General features: G+C 39.9%; 1 protein-coding gene and 1 non-coding gene across 2 annotated transcripts in view; both read right to left on the bottom strand.

The window, feature by feature from the left end:
- Positions 1-22,378, bottom strand: part of cfap46 (cilia and flagella associated protein 46) — a 52,879-nt gene that overhangs the window by 20,780 nt on the left and 9,721 nt on the right. The window contains exons 15-40 of the mRNA XM_088304858.1: positions 22,055-22,184; positions 21,761-21,885; positions 20,999-21,114; positions 18,940-19,046; positions 17,490-17,702; positions 16,606-16,795; positions 16,111-16,260; positions 9,798-9,902; positions 9,058-9,239; positions 8,703-8,834; positions 8,429-8,594; positions 6,252-6,318; positions 5,955-6,090; positions 5,687-5,870; positions 5,303-5,456; positions 5,201-5,215; positions 4,355-4,578; positions 2,876-2,974; positions 2,625-2,783; positions 2,321-2,469; positions 1,949-2,047; positions 1,813-1,873; positions 1,464-1,604; positions 1,183-1,383; positions 1,005-1,111; positions 279-461 (exon numbers count right to left, since the gene is read on the bottom strand). Of these exons, the coding sequence (XP_088160984.1) occupies positions 279-461; positions 1,005-1,111; positions 1,183-1,383; positions 1,464-1,604; positions 1,813-1,873; positions 1,949-2,047; positions 2,321-2,469; positions 2,625-2,783; positions 2,876-2,974; positions 4,355-4,578; positions 5,201-5,215; positions 5,303-5,456; positions 5,687-5,870; positions 5,955-6,090; positions 6,252-6,318; positions 8,429-8,594; positions 8,703-8,834; positions 9,058-9,239; positions 9,798-9,902; positions 16,111-16,260; positions 16,606-16,795; positions 17,490-17,702; positions 18,940-19,046; positions 20,999-21,114; positions 21,761-21,885; positions 22,055-22,184 (3,595 nt within the window). The remainder of the gene's footprint in view (positions 1-278; positions 462-1,004; positions 1,112-1,182; positions 1,384-1,463; positions 1,605-1,812; positions 1,874-1,948; positions 2,048-2,320; positions 2,470-2,624; positions 2,784-2,875; positions 2,975-4,354; positions 4,579-5,200; positions 5,216-5,302; positions 5,457-5,686; positions 5,871-5,954; positions 6,091-6,251; positions 6,319-8,428; positions 8,595-8,702; positions 8,835-9,057; positions 9,240-9,797; positions 9,903-16,110; positions 16,261-16,605; positions 16,796-17,489; positions 17,703-18,939; positions 19,047-20,998; positions 21,115-21,760; positions 21,886-22,054; positions 22,185-22,378) is intronic.
- Positions 12,276-12,369, bottom strand: trnai-uau (transfer RNA isoleucine (anticodon UAU)). Its single transcript has 2 exons — positions 12,332-12,369; positions 12,276-12,311 (listed from the first exon to the last, which is right to left on the bottom strand). It is a non-coding gene; the product is annotated as a tRNA-Ile (tRNA).

Genomic DNA, 22,378 nt, shown 5'->3' with positions numbered 1-22,378 from the left:
GACAAAATGTGATAGAATTTAATTATTGATGTTTTGATTTGACCACTACTCTTATTCTGTCCAGTTTTACCTGACATTATGAACATGTAAAAAGAAGTCTTTTTTTTTTCCCATATTGCTACTGTAAAACTGAACTCTCTCCATTGCATGACTAATATGGGGTATTTTGTTATCTATTCTATTCTATTACGATTATATTGTTGGTATTAAATAAGGTGACACCCCCGGTGTCACGAAAATCAAAATCTGGACAAGATCAATGATTTGCCCTGACTGACCTCAGACCATATGTGCACTGTTCATTGCTCTTTGCAGCATGGTCTCTGTAGTTGAGTTGAGTGAAAACCTTTGCACATTGCCCGAGTGTATCACAGGCAACTTTCAGCATTTGGAGTTCCTTCGTGGTGATTGCAACTCCAGGCTCACTGCCAGAAATGGCACACACACACTCGATGGCACCTCTGGAACACAGCACAAATGAAATTATGAGATATTGTATCTGATTGAAATATCATCGCAGGCCCCTGGCACAGCCACCAAGGACACTCAGACTCCCTAAAAGGAGTGGTCCCCAACCTTTTTTCTGCCGAGGACTGGTTAATACAAGTCCTTAACTTTTGTGGACCGGCAATCGGTGTGGGTGTTTGGGTGCGGTTGCTGGCCACATATTGTGCAGAGTGGGCGTTATAAGTGATCATACTCATTTTGCAATCTTGTGGGTTTAATATTAGCGTAATGCCAGCGAGACAATTAGCATCATTACGTGTGTCAAGAGTCCGATGTAACCAAATGAAATATTTTTCAACCTTACTTACTATACTTTTTTTTTTCATCCGTGCGACCCTCAGCGGCCCGGTCCAAAAAGGGCCGGGCACGAGTACCAGGCCGCGAGCCCGTGGTTGGGGACCACTGCCTTTTGGACTGATATTGAACCAAATACAATTGACACAATTTATAAATCTTTAGAATCTGAAATATTTTGCTGGATGAATAAGTGCAATTACCTCATTTCTAATGACGCAATTAAAAATGTGATCTCGGAGACTCTGTTTACCCTTTGCTTGAGAACCACTGTCAAAGCCTCACACCCTTGCTTGATAATCTGATCAATCTGTTAGAAATAAATGTCATCTGATGTTAAAACAATTTGGGGAAACTATCTAATTACATGGTCGTCTTTACCTTGGCTTGTGAATCCTGGAGTCTCTGGCCAACCACAGCAGCAACTTTTGTGAGGGTAAACTTGTACCAAAAATACTCGTCTCCACCCAGGGCTTGGGCCTTATCCAGAAGGTCCAAGGCCTGCGCATGGTTATGTTCGTCACAAGCTAGAGTAGCCATACCGAGCAAGATTCTTGGCATTACAGTCTGGTCCTCAAATTCCTAATATGAATAAACAGAGAAAATAAACATTACAAGAGTTGAATTTTTTTCCAACTTCAATGACTCTTCTCTAAACTCACTAATGCAACCAACTGAGCTTCTGCCAGGTTTTGCCGCGCTCCTTGGTAGAGTCCCATCTCCAAACAGACCTCTGCTTTGTCCACCCAAATATTCAACCGAAACAAATTCTTCCTCTGTAAATGTGACTCCATATCGGATTTCTGTAACAAAAGAGAAAGATTTGAAAATATGTCATGCAAGAAGCATTAGCCCACCCTTGTTTCTTCCACTTATTAGGCAAAGGTAATGATGACAAAAATAATAGCTCTTAAGAATTGAAGAGATGAAATCCAATAATTTTCCAAAGATCTTTTTATAATTTTTTATAATTTGATGTACCATTAACGCAGAAAAGCAATTTGGGCTGACCTCATTATGCGATGTGTAGAGGCGTCTTCTTTCCTGTAAAAGAGTGATTGCCCCGTGGCACCTAAGGCAGAGAATTCAATTTACTGTAAGCGAACGATGCGATGTGTACAGAAAAGCACAATTTCCCTTGCTGTACCTGATTTGTTCTTGTTCCTGTATTTTCATCAGATTCAAAAGACTCTCATGATATGAAGAATCAGACTCCATGCCAAGCTGACAGCAGGTCCTTACAATTCTGTTCAGGAGAGAAGGGCAGAAAGAAAAATGTGTGATGACCATGCATTACTTGATGTTGGATTCACAGTTATCCTATTGTATATTTTTAAAACATGAGCCATAAATTAATCAAATTAACTCTCATTATTTAAACCCCATCTCTATATTGGTATATTTTTGGTTTTTGACCACTGTTGACGATTCACTTATGACTCGTACCATTTCGACCTATTCAACTGTCAGCGGGAGGATCTGGTAATAAAAAGTATTAATGCGTTAGTGGTTCTTCTACCTGAGTCGATACAGGTCAGAAAGGCTCCTCCTATCCAAAAGGTCATGAGCGAATGTCTCAGCTAGGTGCATAACAGGTAGGGTCAGGTGGCCCAATGAGAGCGAGTGGAGCTCCTTTTCCAGAAGGTCAAGATAAAACAAGCTCTGGGTCTAAAAATCGGTACATAAAATAACATTTTAAAAACATCCTTCCGTTAAAACCACTTACTTACCTATTGTAGAGAGGAAACTGTTGTTAGTGACCTATCATCTTACAAGTTGTTGATACAACAATAAGACAGTAGGTATATTTTAAGTAGCCTTACCTGATTTGTAATGCTGTGAATACTGATGCACCGTGGGTTACAATTTATTTTGAACGTGTAACGGACTTGATCAGAGCAAGTGTATTTAACCCAATACTCCAGAGTAGAAGGAAGAGTGGAATCCAAGACAGGTTTGGGATTCACCTCTGGTGGGGTAGGCTGGGCAAGAAGATGATAAACACAAAAAATAATGTATTGCGATACTTTATAGGATCTACGTATGATAATTGGTAGTAAAGTACATCTTTCACTTTTTTGCCTTTGCCCTTGTCTTTTTTGGCCCCAGCAGGAGTGGGACATTGGCCTTTTGGATTTTCACTCGGAGTCACAGAAACAACATCTGCTGACACCTGCACAGATAAACAATATGCATATAAGCAATGACTTCATTCAACGGAGAGAGCTGAACTTTATGACTTGTGAGTGGAAACGTGGGATGCCTCAGGGCTTAATTCTTGGGCCAGTTTTGTTGTCTACTTGTTTAAAGAATGCAAAATTTCCCCATCGTAATCTAGATGAATCCTATGGGTAGTGTTCATATAGTTTGATCTATAACGGTATTACCCACATAATGTATTAATTGAAAATGTTACCAATATGAGTATTTGAATTATTGGGAGTTGTTAACGTTCAAAAGGTAATTGTTTAGAAGAACAAAAACATTCCATTCTATTATCATTCTTTATCTAAACAACTGTAAAACTAATTATATATATATATGTATATATATATATATATATGTGTGTGTGTGTGTGTGTGCATGTGTGTACGCACGAAAGTATTGCATTTAATATTATGGCCATTTCCTATTATTAAATTTTCAAATCATTAACTTTTTTTTTAAACCAAGGCAGTACGAAAAATGCAAAAATTGAAAAAAATCTTCATTCTTTTCCATTATTAATCAAATTAGATGGAAATGACCTGTCATGTGAACTTGCAATCCTCTTCTGTGATCGTCTTAAACTTTTTTTTTTAACCTTGAAAAATCTGAGGTTCCCTTTTGGTCTGAACCTTTGCTCTACAATTTGTTGTTGATCTTTTAATAGTAAATATACAATTCAACAAATATTGGTTTATTTGGCACTCACATACAGTACTTAAGGTACAAGCATCATAAATCTTGTAGTATATGACGTGACCACCATTGTCCTCACACTAGCTCTACATATTTATTGGCAACCTTTGTTGAGCCACGTATGCAATTAACATAAGAAGCATCAACTTTAAGTTCAACACAAAGCTGGTACACGGAGTATATACCTTATTCTCTTGTATGATTGACGATAGGTGTGAGCACAGTATAATAATGTGACTTCTGCCAAAGTCAAAACTCCCCTTGCTCCTGCACATTCCTCAGTTTCATACTTTTCACATACACCCACACACGATATACAAGCAACACACACGCACGCACACCCCCGCACACACACTTATACAGTATAACTACCGCCATTATTACTATTATTGTATTTGATTTATTGCATTCTGAACAGAATTTGCCCATCTATATTTTGTACACGGTTGTGTGGCTTGTTAATTAGTTGTGCACTTGAGTATGTGTACAAGTCTCCGTTGAACATTTGTTATTCGTAACCTTAATTTTTGTTTGAGCCTCTTGGACCAGAAGTTCTAACCTCTATCTGGATAGGTAAAGGTTAAACACACTATTACCAAACTTGATTAAAAAGCTTCACATGAATAAACCATTTTCTTATTGGAATACTCACCTGCCATATTTGGAGAACAAAGTCATACGCTCTGAGCAGGTTAAACTGATGCTCAGGTGAATTCCTGTCTGCCATGACAGCAAGCAGAGTGTGTGCTTGTACCAAGCTGTCAAGACGTTGTACCTCCCTCAAACTGGACACAGTCTGTGCGAATGACAGTCCTTGAACAACAGCCAGAGTTTCACATGTCACTGAACACGGATCCAAGTCCAGCGATTCGTCTTCTAGACAGAAAAGTCAAAAGATCCAAACAAATGAGTTTGTCTGACACATATAGAGCAATGTTATGCAGAGACTACATGAGAGAAAATAAGAGCAACATGGTTTGGGGAAACCTATGAATTCGTCGTTTACAGAAACTAAAATAGGAATGAGTAAACAAATGCGTACTCACAAGGTAACCAATAAAAAGTAAATATGACACATTCCCTTAAGCCCTTGGGCTGCAGAGAAGCAATAATAACAAAACAACAGTATTCGCACAAAAAGACAATCTCCCACGTCAACCTCAACCTAGAATACATTTTGAACATATCAGAAACATGTTAACTTTTGAAGCTTTATTTTTCAACTTTGTTTCTGCCAAGATCTACCAGATGGAAAAAAAATAAAAATACTTTCACAAATGACAAGACCTTCTCCGAAGTAGACCCTTAATATGTACAGTGCAATGTCATCTGAATGCAACGGTGATGCTGTCTGTAGAGAATGTGACGGATTTTTCATTTTACCAGTTGAAATATTTAAAAAATAAATATATAATAAATAAGAATAAAGCCATTCTCTTCATAAAGCCCCAGTAAAACAATAATGCCTTTAGGTCCCCCTGCAGGAAATTATGCTCACCTGAGACAGATACACCTGTAAAAAAAAAGCCCCCAAAAATTAATTAATCAAACCAACTAGATTAACAGTAAAATAGTGCGCAAATTTAGTCACCCGTCATACCTGATTTTTCTGATTGATTTGTTTCCAAATGCAGAAGAATGTCAATAGCCCACTGAACTTGGTGCTGGGCCTCCTCCGTAGACATGTTGTGAGAGTACAACCATGCTCCAAATGCGAGAAGGAAGCTGACCTTTTGCCATTGATTTTCTTCAGACTTTAATACCATCACATAGGTAGAATATGAAATGAAAAAAATAGAAGAATCATGTAAAAAGAATTGTTATTCGACTATACCTCCATTCAACTGTGAAAAATGCTTGTAATGACATTATGATTCCACAAGAGGGTGGTAAGATCTCATGTTTTTTTTAAGGCTCCACTTAAAATGAACGTTCCCATGAAAATAAACGTGTCACAGTGAGCGGCAGCATTATCTTTCCTTACCATGAGAGAGGTGACTGATTTCTGATAGCAGGTCAGCTGCTGCGTCACATTGCAAGAACACAGCGCTGCTTTGTGCCACATTAATGAACAATTCTGCTCTTCTTTCCCTTGTAACGTCTGCATGTCCATCAAAACACTTTCCCCCAGCCGTGCCTTCATCTGGATGCGATATTTCAGCAGAAGTCTGTGAAACACAGATAACAATGACCTTTAAACTTTGTTCCATCGTCTTCTGTTTTTCTAATCACTTGTATTAGCTTTTACTTACAGTCTGTGTTTAGTGCCAGGCATATCCCTAACAGCATTATCCAAAAGCTGTAAGGCACCATGGCAATCTGTCCTATCAATGTATATTTGAAGCAACAGACAATACATGGACGCTCTCAGGGTTAGGAGTTCTTCATCTGTTCACAGAGGCACATAAACACAAACACATTCAGAGGAGTATAGAATTAAGACTGAAATGCAATGTTACAAAGTGTGTCTGTTAAGTTCAGACAAGAAGATACGTAATATAATTAAAATAAGATGAACCATCCCAGGATCCAATGTATGTTACTCTTACTTGGCGCTTCAGGTTTAGAACCCCCAAGAGGGGCCCCTTTCTGCGAAGGTTTCACTTTGTCTTGTTTCTGGAACATTAAATGTGAATAAAAAATAGTGCTGAAGTTGGACTGATACAATAAAAACTAATTGACACGCCTGACCGTATATTTGATATCACATAGCACATAGATGAACAACCATACACACTCACAATCATACCTAGGGACCATGCATGTTTTTGGAATGCGGGAGGAAACCGGAGTACCGGAGACATCCCACGTAGGCACGGGGGAGAACATGCAAACAGTTTGACTTAAGGGCAAGTTAACCCAAAATAATAAGTTCTGTGCGCCTCTACTAACTTAAACATGGTATTCTGATTAATATTGTGTTGGTGGAATATGATTTAAGCAGCAAAATCATAGTTAATCAGGGTTGAGATGAAGACCAATTACGCCTCACCTGTTTCCTGAGTTTGGTCAAGTGACGTTTGCAATACTTAGCCACTTACAGTTGGGCCCCTTGAAAATTTGTCCTTTTGCCACATTTCAGGCTTCAAATGAAGATATTATTTTTGTGAGAAATCAACACTACTAAATGGGACACAATAGTGAAGTGAAAGGAAATGTATGTTATTTCAAACTGTTTTTAGAAATAAAAAACCTGAAAAGTGGGGCATGCAATTTTTCTGTCCTCAGAGTTAATAATTTGTCGAACCAACTTTTAACGACATTACAAGTCTTTCTGGGTATGTCAGTTTTGCACATTTAGAGACTGAAATTTGTACCCATTCTTCCTTACAAAACATTTCGAGGCAACCTCAATTAGGCTAGACGGAAAGCATTTGTGAACATAATTTCTCATATGTGATTTCAGATTCTCAGTTTGATTCAGGCAAGACTTGGACTTGGCCGTTATAACATTCCCAGGATATGTTTAGTTTTGAATAATTACTTTGTAGATTTTTCTTTATGTTGAGGATCATTGGCTTGTTGGAAGGTAAAAGCTCCATCCAAATCACATGTTTTTCAGACTTCAGCTGCTTTTCTTCCGAATTGGCCCAGTATTTGGATCCATCCAACTTCCCATCAACTCAGTGTTACTTTTACCCCAATCATCACATTTTGCTTATTGCCCAAATTTTCAATTTTGGTTTCTTCAGATCGGAGGGCCTTCTTCTACATGTTTGGTGTGTCTCCTGGGTGTCTTATGGCAAACCGCAAATAGGACTTTTTATGGATTTCTTTGAGAAATGGCTTTCGTCTTGTCATATGGACAGATTACCCCACTTAGCCTGCTACATGCAGTTCATCCAGAGTCATTATGGGCCTCTTGGTATCAGTGATCTTCTTGTTTTGCCTGAAAGTTTAGAGGGACTGCCGGGTTTTGGTAGGTTTGAAGTGGTCTCACATGCTCTTTCTATTTTAATATGATTGCTTGAACAGTGAGTGGTCTGCGAAAATTGACATCTTGTGATATTCGAATCCATCTTTAAACTTCTCCACAACAGTATATCTGAGCTGCCTGGTGTGTTCCTTGGTCTTCATGATGATATTTGCACTTTAAAAGACCTCTGAGACTTTCACAGACTAGGTGAATTTAAACTGTGGTTGATTACACACAGGTGGACTATCATCATAAGCATTTATTTAGGTCAACATTGGATCATTCAGAAATTGTTAAAGAACATCTGGAGTGTGTTGGCTGCGCCAACAGTAATGGGCCTGAATAATATAGCACGTCCACTTTTCACTTCTTTATTTCTAAAAATAAAAAAAAACGTTGAAAATATTGTGGGAATGATGAGATTTCCCCCAAAAAACTTTAGTTGTATTATATCTTCGTTTGAAGCTTGAAATGAGGCAAAAAGTCAAATAGTTCAAGGGAGCAACATGTGTGACGAGAGAGAGAGAGGGGGGGAGAGAGAGTGAGAGAGAGGTTGCTTTCTAGAGGCTTTCTTACGTCTCGTCTTATCCACGTTCTGACCATTTCATAAATAATGAATTGGTCTGGAGCCTGGATTCTGCTATGTACCCAGATTGATAGAAAGTAAACCAATTTAATTTGGGGAAAAATAACTATCAACAAAAATGCTGGGTGCCAATATTAACAATGGGCCCTTCTCACACACAAAGCAGTGGAAAAGAAAAGTGTCAGCGCAGGTATCAATATCGCGAAAGAATGAAAGTGTCATACATTTGTATGCTTGGGATAAGTGTGGAGCAAGGCATTGAGAATTGCCTCCAAGGGCTCTTTGAGCTGGTGTCTTTCCTCCGGTGAATGTGTTAGTGGTAGACAATTGTTCCAGTAATGCCTGGCAGCTGTAAAACAGAGTTCGGAATGTCCCGCCTTTTGTGCGTACCTTTAATGAGAATATACATTACATGTTTCACAAGCTGAGGAACTAAATTCGGATTCTTCAATGACCTAGGCTAGAGGTGTTAAATCAATATACATGTCAACACAGCACCTGACACTAGATAGAAGCATGTCCATAGCTGTCCTGTAAATATGTACATCTCCGATGGACTCGTGGATTGAGCTCAACCCCATCAAACATGCCGCTGTGCTCAGCATCTCATTCACTGCAGGTAAGCCATACCTGGGTAAGTGAGAAAATTAACTTGTCAGGCATCACATGTCTGGAAAAGAAAAGTCTCTACAAACAAACACTAGAGCATTTTTTTCATTTCACGAAACCCAAATGTCTCACAATTCATACACAAGTGTGTACAACAATACAAAGGACTGCATCTCATACAAATATAGACCTACTTACTATTTCAGGTACGTGGATGAAAACTCCAAAAGGTCAATGTACTTACAAAAGGCAAGGTGTGGTGTTAAGACACTTTGATGCTGCTTCCTCGAGCTGCATCGCTCTCTCGGTGCAGCTCAGGACCAAACTGTACTCCTTGGCATGGTGGCAGAAGGCAGCAAGCTGACACCATGTCTGTAACTCCACCACAGCATCAGTCCAGTTGCAATTAGACACCATGGTCACCAGCTTTTTGGAACAAAAGAGACAAAAAATAAAGAGTACAGAAAAGAGGGGCTGATAATATGTAAGAGTACGATAAAGGAGTGATTAAATGATATAGTGGACAAAAGAACAATCAATGTCACAAATGAATGATAAAGAATTGACGAGAGTGAGTGCGACAGAGAGGGAGAGTAGAAATGATAAGGGAAAGAGGTAGGAGGCAATAATACAGGAATTAATCAAGTGTAGGGGAAATAAAGAGCATATAAAATAATGACGGTAATCAAGAATATGGATGAGGCACGATACGGATAAAGTTGAATAGATCAAATAAATGAGTTATGGGGAGGCAGTCCAGTGGGGAAATATAGAAAAGCAAATGTCATTTAAAGAACAGACAGAGCAAAGGTTGAGTGGAGCTTATAAATAAAAAAAGAGAAAGATACTCAAAGGGAAGAGGATGCTTTGAAGGCTAAAAAAAAAAATGTGGTTTACTTCGTGACAGGTAATTCATTCTGAAGGCATGGGATAGCCAAATTGACCGTTGAAACACTTGCAAGAGACAAAGATGCTGGTACATACTGTTGAGAGACTGGGATCGTAACCCTCCGAGGGACTGGAATTTTTAAAGGACTGAAGCATCTCCACTGCAATCAGCACACGTGTCATTGGCGACATTTCTTCATTCTGAAAGGTTGGAACAAAAACTATCCTTAATTTTCATTTAACATTGGCTTATATAACAGCCACTTAAAGAGTCTGCCAGACCCAGCAACAATCCACGCATATCCCGCTGGTCGCCTGATCTCCTCCGAGAGATTAAACGTGCACGTCAACAGGTCTTTTTGTACTGTAATCCAATTTTGATTAAGTCCACACAATTATCGTATCCAACAGCCAAGGTATGAAGACAGTTAAAAAGGAAAAGGCACTGCTCCTCCGTCCCCACGCTCGGCTATGACACTCATTCATGTAAATCACAGCCGTAAGTGCACTCGTGATTTTTTTTTGATTATCATTATTATTTTTACCATAGGCTTCAATATTTATCCATCCCACAATCCATCATCTGTGCTGCTTTTCCCCACGAGAGTCGCGGGCGTGCTGGAGCCTATCCCAGCTATCTTCGGGCGGTAGACAGAGGACACCCTGAACTGGTTGCCAGCCAATCGCAGGGCACACAAAGACAAACAACCAATTGCGCTTACACTTACGCCATGGGAAATTCAGAGTGTACCATTAACCTACCATGCATGACTTTTGAATGTGGGATGAAACTGGAGTACCCGCATAAAACCCACATGGGCACGGGGAGAACATGCAAACTCCACACAGAAAGGCCGGGGCCGGAATCGGACTCTGCACCTCTGAACTGTGAGACGGCCATGCTAACCAGTTGTCCACCGTACTGCCTTTCTTCAATATTTATTTAAAAAAAAAAAAAGTATGGTGACTCCCACAACAGCTGACCGTCTTCGTTAGCTCCTTTACACGAGCAGTTGTTTTCATCACGTGTGCTCTGGGTGTGATACAAATATCGGATCAGGACACCTCTAATTATTATTGTTAAAATTATTATTATTATAACTGGATGTAATTTCGTTCATACAGGTTGTCAAGAGAGTATGTGCACATGCTGTGTAATTATCAAATATTTCCCACATACTATGCATAATAAATTACAAATGAACTTGTTTATAATGCAAGGCCTGTTTTAGTTGAAAGAACAAGAGTTCATGATTGATGGATTGCAATTAGAAATAAACAACATTTTTATACTCTAAAACTGTAGTTCTCAGTGTGCCAGGGAAGGAACAAATCTAATTAGTTTGGACAAAAAAAACACATCAAGCTCAGGGGTGTAGGAATAAAGTGACCCATCAGTCAATTTTAGTGACAAATAATATAAATAGTCTTTTCATTTCCGTTATAGAGAAATGTGACATTGGGACATTATCACAAAGCTGTGCATACCGTGATACTAATTTATGTGAAAATGACAAAACGATTAATATATTGTGTATAGTGTAAGATAAAGTGGACTATACGGAACCCTTAACGAATGGTATATGCACTGCACTGGTCATTTTAAACGTTTATGAGTAGTTCATTTTTAGCATCACCACACACCAATTTGTACACTGTTGTGCTCATGTACGTATATTTCCAAATGTACGTTAATGTAATTTATTTATTTATTTTTATCATTGCCCCAGCTCCTACCCCAAGGCAAGGTAGAGCAGGATGCAGCAATGAATGGCTGCTATCTGAGGAAAAAGAAGCAAATCTTTTCTCTGTGAGAGTATAAAAATAGATGCTGTTGGTGTCAAAGAAATGCAAAGCCAAAAATAGTTGGAAACTTTTCTTTAGGTGTATTTGACAGAAAGCAAAACAAAACTTTCAAGTTTTGATGCTTTGCCATGTAGCAACAGAAATGTCTTTTTTAAAGAGAGTCTGTCAGCTCACTTTCTGGGTATGGAGGCAGTCTACCTTGTTACTCAAGGAAAAACACAGTTTTGTCAGTCCAAAAGTAGACTTTTTTTATTTAAAACAAAATATGAACTCAAACTGTAAATTCCAGTATACAAAGTAAACTGTGTATCATTGTTAACATACTGGATCACATTACATGTATATGCAAGTAGCACAATGAACAATTCCTACTATGGATCAGAAGTCCGTCCATCCATATATTAATTTTCTTCTGTATAAATGGGGTTGGGTCACCGGAGCAGCAGCTTAAACAGGGAAGCCCATGCTTTCCTTTCCTCAGCCACTTCATCAAGCCCTAGCAAGGGCATCCCGAGGACTTCCTTGCCCTGGGGCCTCCTCCCAATGGGAAGTACCCGAAAACACCTCACCCGGGAGGAATACTAACAAGATGCCTGAGCCACCTCATCTGACTCATTGATGTGGAGGAGCACAAGATCTACACATGATCAAGCTTGTCACCCTATTGTTAAGGAGTGCCCTATAGATAAAACTAATGTCTATTTTTAGCACTAGTATTAATAAAGATGTCCTTTATTAGTCCCACAATGGGGAAATTTGAGAAAATACTGCTCCAGGTGAGGCTCGAACTCACAACCTCGGCATTGCTCTACAATGTACTGTTATATAAGTACCGCGCGCTAACCGATTGCGCCACTGGAGCTCAGGTGGTAATGAGGCGGCACGGTGGACGACTGGTGAGCACGATGGCCTCGCAGTGCAGAGGTGGTGGGTTCCATTCCGGCTCCGGCCTTCCTGAGTGGAGTTTGCATGTTTTCCCCATGCCTGCGTGGGTTTCCTCCGGGTACTCCGGTTTCCTCCCAGATTCCAAAAAACATGCAAAGTAGTTTGATTGAACACTCTAAATTGCCCCTAGGTGTGAGTGTAAGCGGATGGTTGTCCGTGTTTGTGTGCCTTACGATTGGCTGGCGTGTACCCCGCCTACTGCCCAATGATTGCTGGGATAGGCTCCAGCACCCCCCCCCCGACCCTTGTGAGGACAAGCGGTACAGATAATGGATGGATGGATGGTATTAATAAACTTGTTGTTTCAGTCCCCAACCAAAACCCGTGACCAAAGTAAGACCATGGTTTAACAGGTAAATCAAGCTGAGCTCTGCCTTCACGACAGACAGATTAAGAGCCTGCATCACTGCAGACATCGTCAATATCACGCTCCATTCTTCCCTGACACGTGAACAACACAAGATATTTGAACTACTGGTATCTCCCAGGCCTAGAGAGGGCACTCAATCCTTTTCTAACTCAGGCAAGTGTACCATTACACTATCAGCGACAGATTTGCAAGTCCCAATTCATTATTACAACCACTTTAAACTCAGTTCTGAAGATTTAAGCTTGATGAAAGCCAATGAACGCCAATAGAATTAGTAAAAAGGGGCAGCGTTGTCAGAATCTGAAAACAAATCTGAATTAAAGCACTGCCGACCGAACAATATATATCAGGGGCTCCGTACTGCTGGAGATCCTTCCGTAGGTCTTACGATAGGCCACCGTTTAATGCCTTATCCAAGTCTACCAAAGACATGTAGACTCGTTGGGCGAACTAGTGGTGCACCATGGAGTGGTATTAAAAGTGTATCATTCATTTTATGGGGCTAAAATAACACAATACCATTATTTGCAACTATAAGTATATAAATATTCGAGATTGGATGTGAACTTTGCCACATTCATGGCCATCTATTATTTGCTTTTTATGAAGAAATTAATGCATGTGAGCCCGCATCCTTGATCTCACGTGTACACTATCAAAACTGAAACTATCAAATAATCGCAAGCACAAAATCCGGAAATATATGAATCGTGTATGTGAAAGCTCAAGTGGATTGATCACTCTTGGATGACTCATGCCATGTAACAGGCAATCAGCAATTCCCATCATGCACTTACTGGTCTCTCAGTCATTACCCACATAAGCACCAAAGTCCACAGCTGCTTTGACTAGTAAGGGACCAACTACTTCACGCGTGCCCTGGGCAACCCTGCCATGACTGAAAGCCCCAGACAGATCATAGGGGCACATAAACGCCACCACTATGATAAGATGAAGGCTCAATGGCACAATAAGGAGGGGTCATAAGTTTTGTTCTCCAATTGCTGTCAGATTTGAGAGTGGCGCCCAGGAGCAACACAGAATTATGCGTTTCCCTCCTGGAGATGCTTTGGCAGGCCTTCACTTCAGCCACTTAAAGTTGGGGTGTGTTTGTTGGTCTCTTAGGTTTCATTTTCATTCTCAGTAAGGAAGCTCTATTGGTTTGCGATTAAGGCCAGGGACTTAGCCATTAATTGAGTTCATTTGCAAAAATTAAACCTTTGTTTTAAATGTATGGATAGGATGATTTGTCTGTGTTGTGAAGCATTGTCAAATCAGTTTGGCAACATTACGCAGGGTACAGCCCTATCTGCTACTTAATTCACCTGATGCAGTCTCATAATCAACAACAATCAATGAGCCCGTTCACTTGACGTTTATTTACTTTGCATTCATGGCCAAGACAAAATACAACTTCAACAATTTTTGACAAAGGATGTGCTATGGTTTAAATTACCTCATTCATTCATTCGTTCATTCATTTTTCTAAATACTTTCTTAATGTCCAAAAAAATCAAATTCCAAAACAGCAAATGTTTGAGTTACTGCATGTCATAGTCTAGATTTGTGGTTTTTGGTTTAGTATATAGTTTCAGGTTTTTTCCTTGTGTTTGGTGTGGCTCGTCATGTTCATTGTGTCCACCTGTTTTCGTCTACCCAAGCCCCAGTGTTAAACCATCAGGTCCTTCCAACCCATTGTGTCTTGTTCAGGTGCCCCTAGTTGTCTCGTTAATTTGTCCGTGTCAGATGTTCATGTTGCCCAGTCAAGTCAAATCAAGTTTAGTTAAATCAAGTCATTGTGTTTTTTTGGTCCCTGTAGTTTTGCACTTTTTTGATACTTTAGTTTTTAGTTCCATGTTAATTAACAAGACAATGAGGAGCACCTAGACAAGACACAAAGGGTTGGAAGGACCTGATTGATTAACACTGGGGCTTGGGTAGACAAATACAGGTGGACACAATGAGCATGGCGAGACAAACTAAACGCAAGGAAAAAACATGACACTAAATACTAAACCAAAAACCACAAATACAGATCATGACACTGAATGAAAGGCAGAAGTCATCAAGAAACTAAAAAAAATCAGCAAATGAAGGTTATGCAGCGAAGGGATTGGGTTAAGAAGTATGTTATTGTTTTACTCCCGGCATCCTCATTATGGTTAATGTGGAGTAGTGGAAAAATGATCATTTTGAGTTTGTGTTGATGCCTCATAATTGGCTGCAGAACGGATCAGGATGTATCCCAAATCTTGCCCAAATTCAACTAGGAAATGCGACTAACAAGCATAAGCGGTAAAAATAAAAGGATGGATTTGATGGATGGATGCATTAATGTTGAGCTGTGGAGATCCACTAACTGGCTAATTTTTTATTGTGTGTTCATATGTTTTATTAGAAAGCTGTTTTTCAAGCATGGCATTTCAAGCAGTGACCAATGACAGAACATAAGTCATGATCGACAGCAAACTGTACTAACAGAACCCCTGGCAAATCTTCTCCAGGGAAGAAACATATAAAACCTGATTTACTAAAGCATTGCGTGGGCAAATGGGCACAAACGGAAATGCACACGCAAATACATTTGGAAGCTGATCTACTAAGCGACTGCACCAAGGATTGTGTCTGCAAAATATGATAAACTGCTGCCTGTTTCATTTACCATATTCTGGGGGAAGTCAATGCAAATAAATTAGCTTGTGTCAATGTGAATTATCATACCTCGAGGCAGGTGAAAATGGCACCACTGTGCATAACTATGGCAGCAGAGCAATGGCAAAAATGAGAGTTGAGTCCTACATGCCACGGATCCTCCCAGATCATGTGTCAGACTGTATGACGAGAGCACAATGCCCGTAAACTGTCACACGGCAGCAGATGTTGTGATTGAACGGGATTTAACGGCAACCATGCACCCTAGTTTGCCGTGAGAACCAAAGTGGCAAAACGACCGTGGGATGCCCGGGAAATATATACAGTAGTCTCGCCATCCCACTACGGGTTACAAGCATCCTGTCATATTTTGTTGCATTCACCCCCCTTTACTATGGCTGACAAGGTTTCTCTTACGCAGCATAACTCCGGTGGCACATTCTTTGAAAAATCTGTCCTCACATCCAAGGCAATCGTGGCCTGTCGGAGTTGCACATCCCATCTCACTGCATTGTCTCACATGCCATAGCCGCCAGAAATATAGTGTAAATACAACATAATGATATGTTCCAAGAAATATTGAATTAGACTCAACAGATTACTTTTCAGAGCTAGCAGCGAGAATGAGAATGGTACCTTTTCATCTGTGTCCGTTTGGCAGCCAGTCTGTTGCTGGAGAAGAATCTTGATCTGGACCCATGTGGCCACCAGTTGCTTCTGGACAGCAATGGGTACTGCCTCCCCAGTGGTGTTGCCATTGGATATGGAAAGGGCGTAGTTACACAGCTAAAAATGGAGAATAGAAATTATTTCAAGTTATTTTTTACAAGATAATATAATGGGGGTGTATTCTTGGAAAAAAAATAAAACTTAATTGAATATGTGATGAGCCAGTTGCACTGCAGACTATAACTTATTAATTGAAGAATTAATTCAGTATTCATTTTAGAACCATCCGTGCAAAGGAATTCGATTTGAGGCGGTTTACTGTTAAGTATTTGTCAGCATAGCGTTCAGAGAAACAGGAAAACAACAACGTGTATTTCTGGACATTAGAACCTAAAATGTCCATCCCATACTGAGATTAACGCACTGGAGCATCTCATTACCGCACAACACACACTGACGTACCTCAAAAGCTTTGTTGACTTTAAGGAGGGCATCAGGGTCAAGCAGAGCAGCTTGACTAACGACCACTTTCTCAGATTTGACTTTTCCCTTGTCTTGTGGAAAGGGTTGTTCCACGTTGTCTGGTACAGCTAGATGCTGGTACAAACCTCGAGCCACTGCATCACACAGGAGCACCAACAGAGCATGATTTCTAGAGACGACAAAAGTACAGGTTCTATATACTAACCTTTTTGGTGAGGTTAAGTTACTTCAACATGGGGTTTAATAACAATGAGGGCTATATTCCTGACAAGAGCCTCAGATCAGCAGGTGACGAACGAAAAAAGTAACCAAGTCTACGGAGAAGCTTTTCTGTCGCTGTCCATTAAAGTTCTAAATATAATTGGTGACGAAGGGCAGCCGTGGCCAAGTTCACCACTCAATGGAAATGAATCTGACTTACTGCCAGCAATGTGGACCATTAATGCCATCCATCTATCCAGAGCACCACCCCCCCCCCCGCACAAGTTTTCTCCGGGGGACTCGCATGTCTTCTCCAAGTCCACAAAACACATGTAGACCGGTTGGGCAAACACCCATGTACCCTTGAGGATACCCGCTGAGGGTGTAGAGCTGGTCCACTGTGCCACGGCCGGGATGCAAATCCCCTCCTGAATCTGACCTTTGATTTTCCAATGGACGCCCCCCCCCCTCCAGAATAAATCAATAAACCTTATCACGGAGGGTGAGAAGTGTGAACAGCTTGTATTTGGTGTGTGTACCAAAATATTTGGAAGACTCAGCATTTGTAATCGATGCATGACAAAAATGATAAAAATTTCTCAATTGCATCAGGTGGTCAGAAGCTAAGTGATGGATCGTAATGTACAACGCATTCCTCCTACCCTGTGCACTCCGTCTTTTGGAACATCTCTACCAGGCTTTGGAAGGTGGGGATGAGACAGTTATAGTCTCCAGTTACCAGCAAGTGTCTGTTGTAGTTCCACAAGTAAATGGCGGAATTTGCCACAACCCAGGGTTCCCTGATCTGTGTGCCAAGCTCGGCTGCTCGCAGAAAAGTGGACGTGGCATAGGCAGACAGATCCTGGATCCAGTCTCTGGTTGGAGTTGGATAAAGAATAAGAACAATAGATGCGTTTAATAACATGCTTTCTAGTTACAAATAACGATATTGTTCTATATCATTACATTTCAAGGGAGTAGATTTGTAGCAGTTAAATGAGATAGATCATGTTTAGTGTGGTCAATATCTGACAGAGGCCATTAACCAGTGGCAGGTAGTCAATAAAGGGGTCTTGAGTGCCGCCTCACCACTCTCATAGTCACCTTGAATACCGTAATTTCTTGCACTACCACAAAAAAAAAACATAGCAATGTATTCCATGCAATATGTGCCAAACAGGCCTTATCTCACAACAATAACATTTGTAACTTATGCATTTAAATATTACCATCATTGTAGTAAGTGTAAATTAAGTTTAAGATATACATCACTTTTAAATACAACAAAATAGTACACTGAATAAAAAGTACAACACAAAAATCAAATAATTACTTATAATGACTAAGTTCTTTTTTTTCCTTTTTTCTTTTGTTTGGATAGTTTGCTATGGCTTCATAGAACTTTTGCTTAGTAGAATACTCAGGTGTACCGACAATTTTTTTTATCAAGTCTATCTTTAATTCATTAATTTCCATGCCTATTTATATTGTAGTACATTCTACATATAGCCATTAGCACATTTGAAATGCTTTTCAATTGTTTCTAGTCAATCTATTTCCTTACCCGTGGTTGAACACTTGATATACAATATTAGTATTTTTGTATTTGAGTTGCCAAAAGTGTAATAAAAGAATGACGTATCAGATGAGTGACGTGATAATCCAGTGACAATTAAATTTGTTAAATATAAATTTTTATCAATATGATTTATTCGTTTTCGGCACACTACTTTCATGATTTACAACTATGCAAAGAAATTATTTGACCGCCCTGCTGTCTTCAATTTCTTGTTCATTTTAATTTCTATCAAGTGATTGACACAAAATAATACAGGGAATGCCAAAAAGCAACATTCTTAGCAGTGCAATGTTATAGTCATTGATTAAGAACTTGTAACGTGATTTTGGCTACTATCAAACCTTTGAAAAATGTCTCAATCAGCTCTTCAAATTTCCCCATTGTGGGACTAATAAAGGACATCTTTATCTTTAAATTTATGCTGTTCTGGTTGTCATTAATATATAAGTCCCAACAAATGTACATTTAATTATTCTAGGCATTTGCAATCAACAGGAAACATTAAAAAAAGCAAGTCTCATATTTTTTTTTACCTATAGATAATCCAATGCGGATCCTCTTCAGACACGCCCAGATCTTGCGGGAGGACTGCAGGGCTGTTGAGCTGCACACCTTGCATTTGTAGCTTCTGGGCAGTAGCCTGAATAACAAAGATTATTTGACTTTAAAACAATATACACAGGGTTGCTACAATATAAGGCAAGTGAAATTCCAAAGACTTTTTAAGACTTTTTATATTTTAGATCAAATTTAGGAGCAACCTGACTAATAAGAATCCCAACTAAAACAACATCACTATTTCGTATGTACCATCAGAGGGATACAGTGATTTATTATTACGTTATTTTGAGATTTGACACCATTTGCAGTCATAAAATCCTACATGTAACGTGTTAACAGACTTTTGAACGATTGATTTAAGATGTTTTAATGCAAATTAAGGCCTTGATCTTAGATACATTGATTCCAAGCTTTTTAAAACTTTTCAAGCAGCTGCAATACCCTTGTACATCTTTTGAAGCGCGTCAGGTGGACGACTCCAACGTCCACCTCACAGTTCAGAGATCGAGGGTTCAAATTTGTGATTTGGGCTTTGTGTGTGCAGAACGCATGTTCTCCTCGTGCCAGTGTGGGTTTTGTCGACTACTCTAGTTTTACTCCTGTAGTCCGGAGGTATGGATGTGAGTGTGAGAGGTTTATGCCTAATTCAAATACAAAATATGCAAGTGAGTTGCAGGCTTCATTTTTGTTCATTTGGGATCATGATAATCACATTCCACATAGTAGTGCCTGTGATTTTGAATGTTTGTGGCTTTAACAAGCAGGGTTTGGACTCGTGATTGAGGTGGGGGTCAATGAATGAGCGTGGAGCATAAGTTGTGGATGTGCTGCTATGGAAGTGATTTGATAAATGTCTATTTCATTGAAGTGTGTTCAATATGTCATGACCCGTGTCGGTCATGGCAGGGTTTTTGTTGTTGTTTTCGCGTCTCTCATGCTGTCGTGTTGTTGTTTTGGTTTATTTTCGGTCAGCTGAGTAGGGGCGTTTCCCCTCAGCACCTCGTCCTCACCAGCCACGCACCTGCTCATCGTTAACCGTCACACACCTGATTCCCATTTGCTCACCTGATTACCGGACTATTTAAGCTTCCCATGCCATCAACCCAGTGTCGGGTCATTGTCCCGTGTTGCTCCCTGTTGCTCTGTTACGGACTGTCACGACCACTCTTTGGTCTCGTTCATGCTCCCGCTCCCGCTCCCGCTCCCGCTCCCGCTCCCGCTCCCGCTCTCGCTCTCGTTCATGCCCCCAGCTCTTGTCACCTGTCCCTGTCCCTTTTCATATCCCCGCTTAGTTCGTTCCCGTCTCGTTTTGTTCTCTGTCCTTGTTCCAGTTTAGTCACGTTTAGTTTGCCTTTGTTATTTTGCACCCTGCCACGTTGTTTGTCCTTGTTCTTTGTTTTGCCCTCGAGTTGATTTACTTAATAAAGCCCCTGGAAGTTACCCTTATCCCTGCCTCCTCGCATTTTGGGTCCACCTCCTCCTCGCCGTACGGCGATCGTGACTTCACCTCCTGCTCGCCGTACGACGAACCCTCACACAATAAAGCATGTGTTTATTCTTGACCACCAGTGGAGGTATTACAATTTATTCTAAATAACGGAGGTAGGGGAACACTAAAATTTGGGAAATTCTCTTATCTTTCTTGGACTCTTTCATCCCACTCACGCTTATTGGTACATAAGTCTGCAGTAACATCAGTCTGTGTTGAAAATGATAACCCCAAAGCTTGCCTTACACGTGATACAATATGAAATTAGTCTGTAATACAGTTAGACTGCAAGAGTGAAGCACAACGTACATGACTGCAGAGAATGAAGAATACAAAATGGATAAATTGAATGACCAACTCCGCTCGATGAGTAGTTCCGTTTCACTCTCCTTGATCTATCTGTCCGAAAATCTACACACGAGCACTATGAGATAGTTAAGCTTGCGGGGTTAATATATGAACAACCTCACACACTTATAAACTGTTTTTAATTTTTTTTTAAATATGCTCTTAATATCCTTTTTGAGGAAATACTTGCATACCTCAGCGGTGATAAAGCATATTTCAGCTAACAAGCGCAACTTCTTTGCACAGGGTTGATATTCTTCACAGCTGTTAAGGTTTTCGGGAGAGCTCTCTTCCTCTGAGCATTTTGATTCTGCATAGAAATTATTAACAAGCCTTTTATCATGGCAATAGTCTGTAAACACATACTGACTCCTTCGACCAAATGATTCATAAATGACAATAAATATTTCTCATTCGCTTTGATGCCCAAAAGAATTAGACATAGATCTAGATAACATCACCCAATTTAATCTGTAAAGATGCACAGGAAAAAATGGGATTTCACGGTGATACAGTGCAGTATAATTGATTGGTTACCTGATTTGACATTACGGCTTCTGACCCTGCATACACACAGTGAGTGCATGCAATAAATAAGACATTTAACTCAATGAACTGTCATGGAATTGTTACTTACTCATTACTGTGAGGCTTGTCACCAAAATATCATGAACCCTTAATACAATTCATGAATATTGATCAGGCCGAGTAATGAAAAAATAACAAATGTGGAAATTGCCCATAAACAGCTAACTCAAGCCGGATAAAACGTGGTAAAGGTACCTAATCGAAGCAATAACTGAGTAGCAGAAGTCTGTACATCATATCTAAATGAAAAACACAATACAATTGTTTTGCTCCTCAGTTGGCCACTATAATTAAATATGCCTGTTTTGTCCTCTGGTCAATTTAATGTATTTTCTGAGCTTTGATGATCTTTTCATTGCGCATCTTACTGTGACATTTGGACATCTTCGATCTCGCTTCATCATAGAGCAAACAGAATCGACCAGCCACTCTGCACACATCCCAGACTTCCTGTTTTCTTGCAGTCTTTGCAAGTGTAGCCCACAGCCTCAATCTAGACAAGAGAACATCACATTGTAGATTGTGAACATCATTGAATGTGGCTATTTGCAGTGCAAAATCAATCAGGTTTTCTCAAGTTGCAATGGTATTCAGAGTGCAAATGTTTTTGTATACACAAGCACCCCCCCACGCACACACGCGCACACACACACACCAAACACCTCTCTGTGTTGTCAGTGTTTTCCCCTTGTCGATCCAGGTAGCCATCCAACTTCTGTACGGCTGCATAGTAATTATGAGCCTCAGCAGAGAGCTGAGCTATTGGTCCACATCCAACATTGGCTTTGGTAACTAGTAAAACAAAATTCATTGAATTAAGTTGCTAAGATGTATTTTCACAATTTATTAGCAAAATATTGTAGCGGTTACGAATGCACCAAATATTCTATTTGTATTGTTGCAGTTCCTTACTTCAGTGACTGCCTATCATTTATTTAAAATGGATTAAATATGCATGATTATGCAAAGTAAAAATGTACACTGCA

This window comes from Idiotropiscis lumnitzeri, chromosome 9 (assembly GCF_059441095.1).
Source record: "Idiotropiscis lumnitzeri isolate Australia: NSW breed Sydney's pygmy pipehorse chromosome 9, RoL_Ilum_1.0, whole genome shotgun sequence".
Classification (NCBI taxonomy): domain Eukaryota; kingdom Metazoa; phylum Chordata; class Actinopteri; order Syngnathiformes; family Syngnathidae; genus Idiotropiscis; species Idiotropiscis lumnitzeri.
Note: the sequence above shows the minus strand (reverse complement) of the source record. Positions and strands in the feature narration are given on the sequence as shown.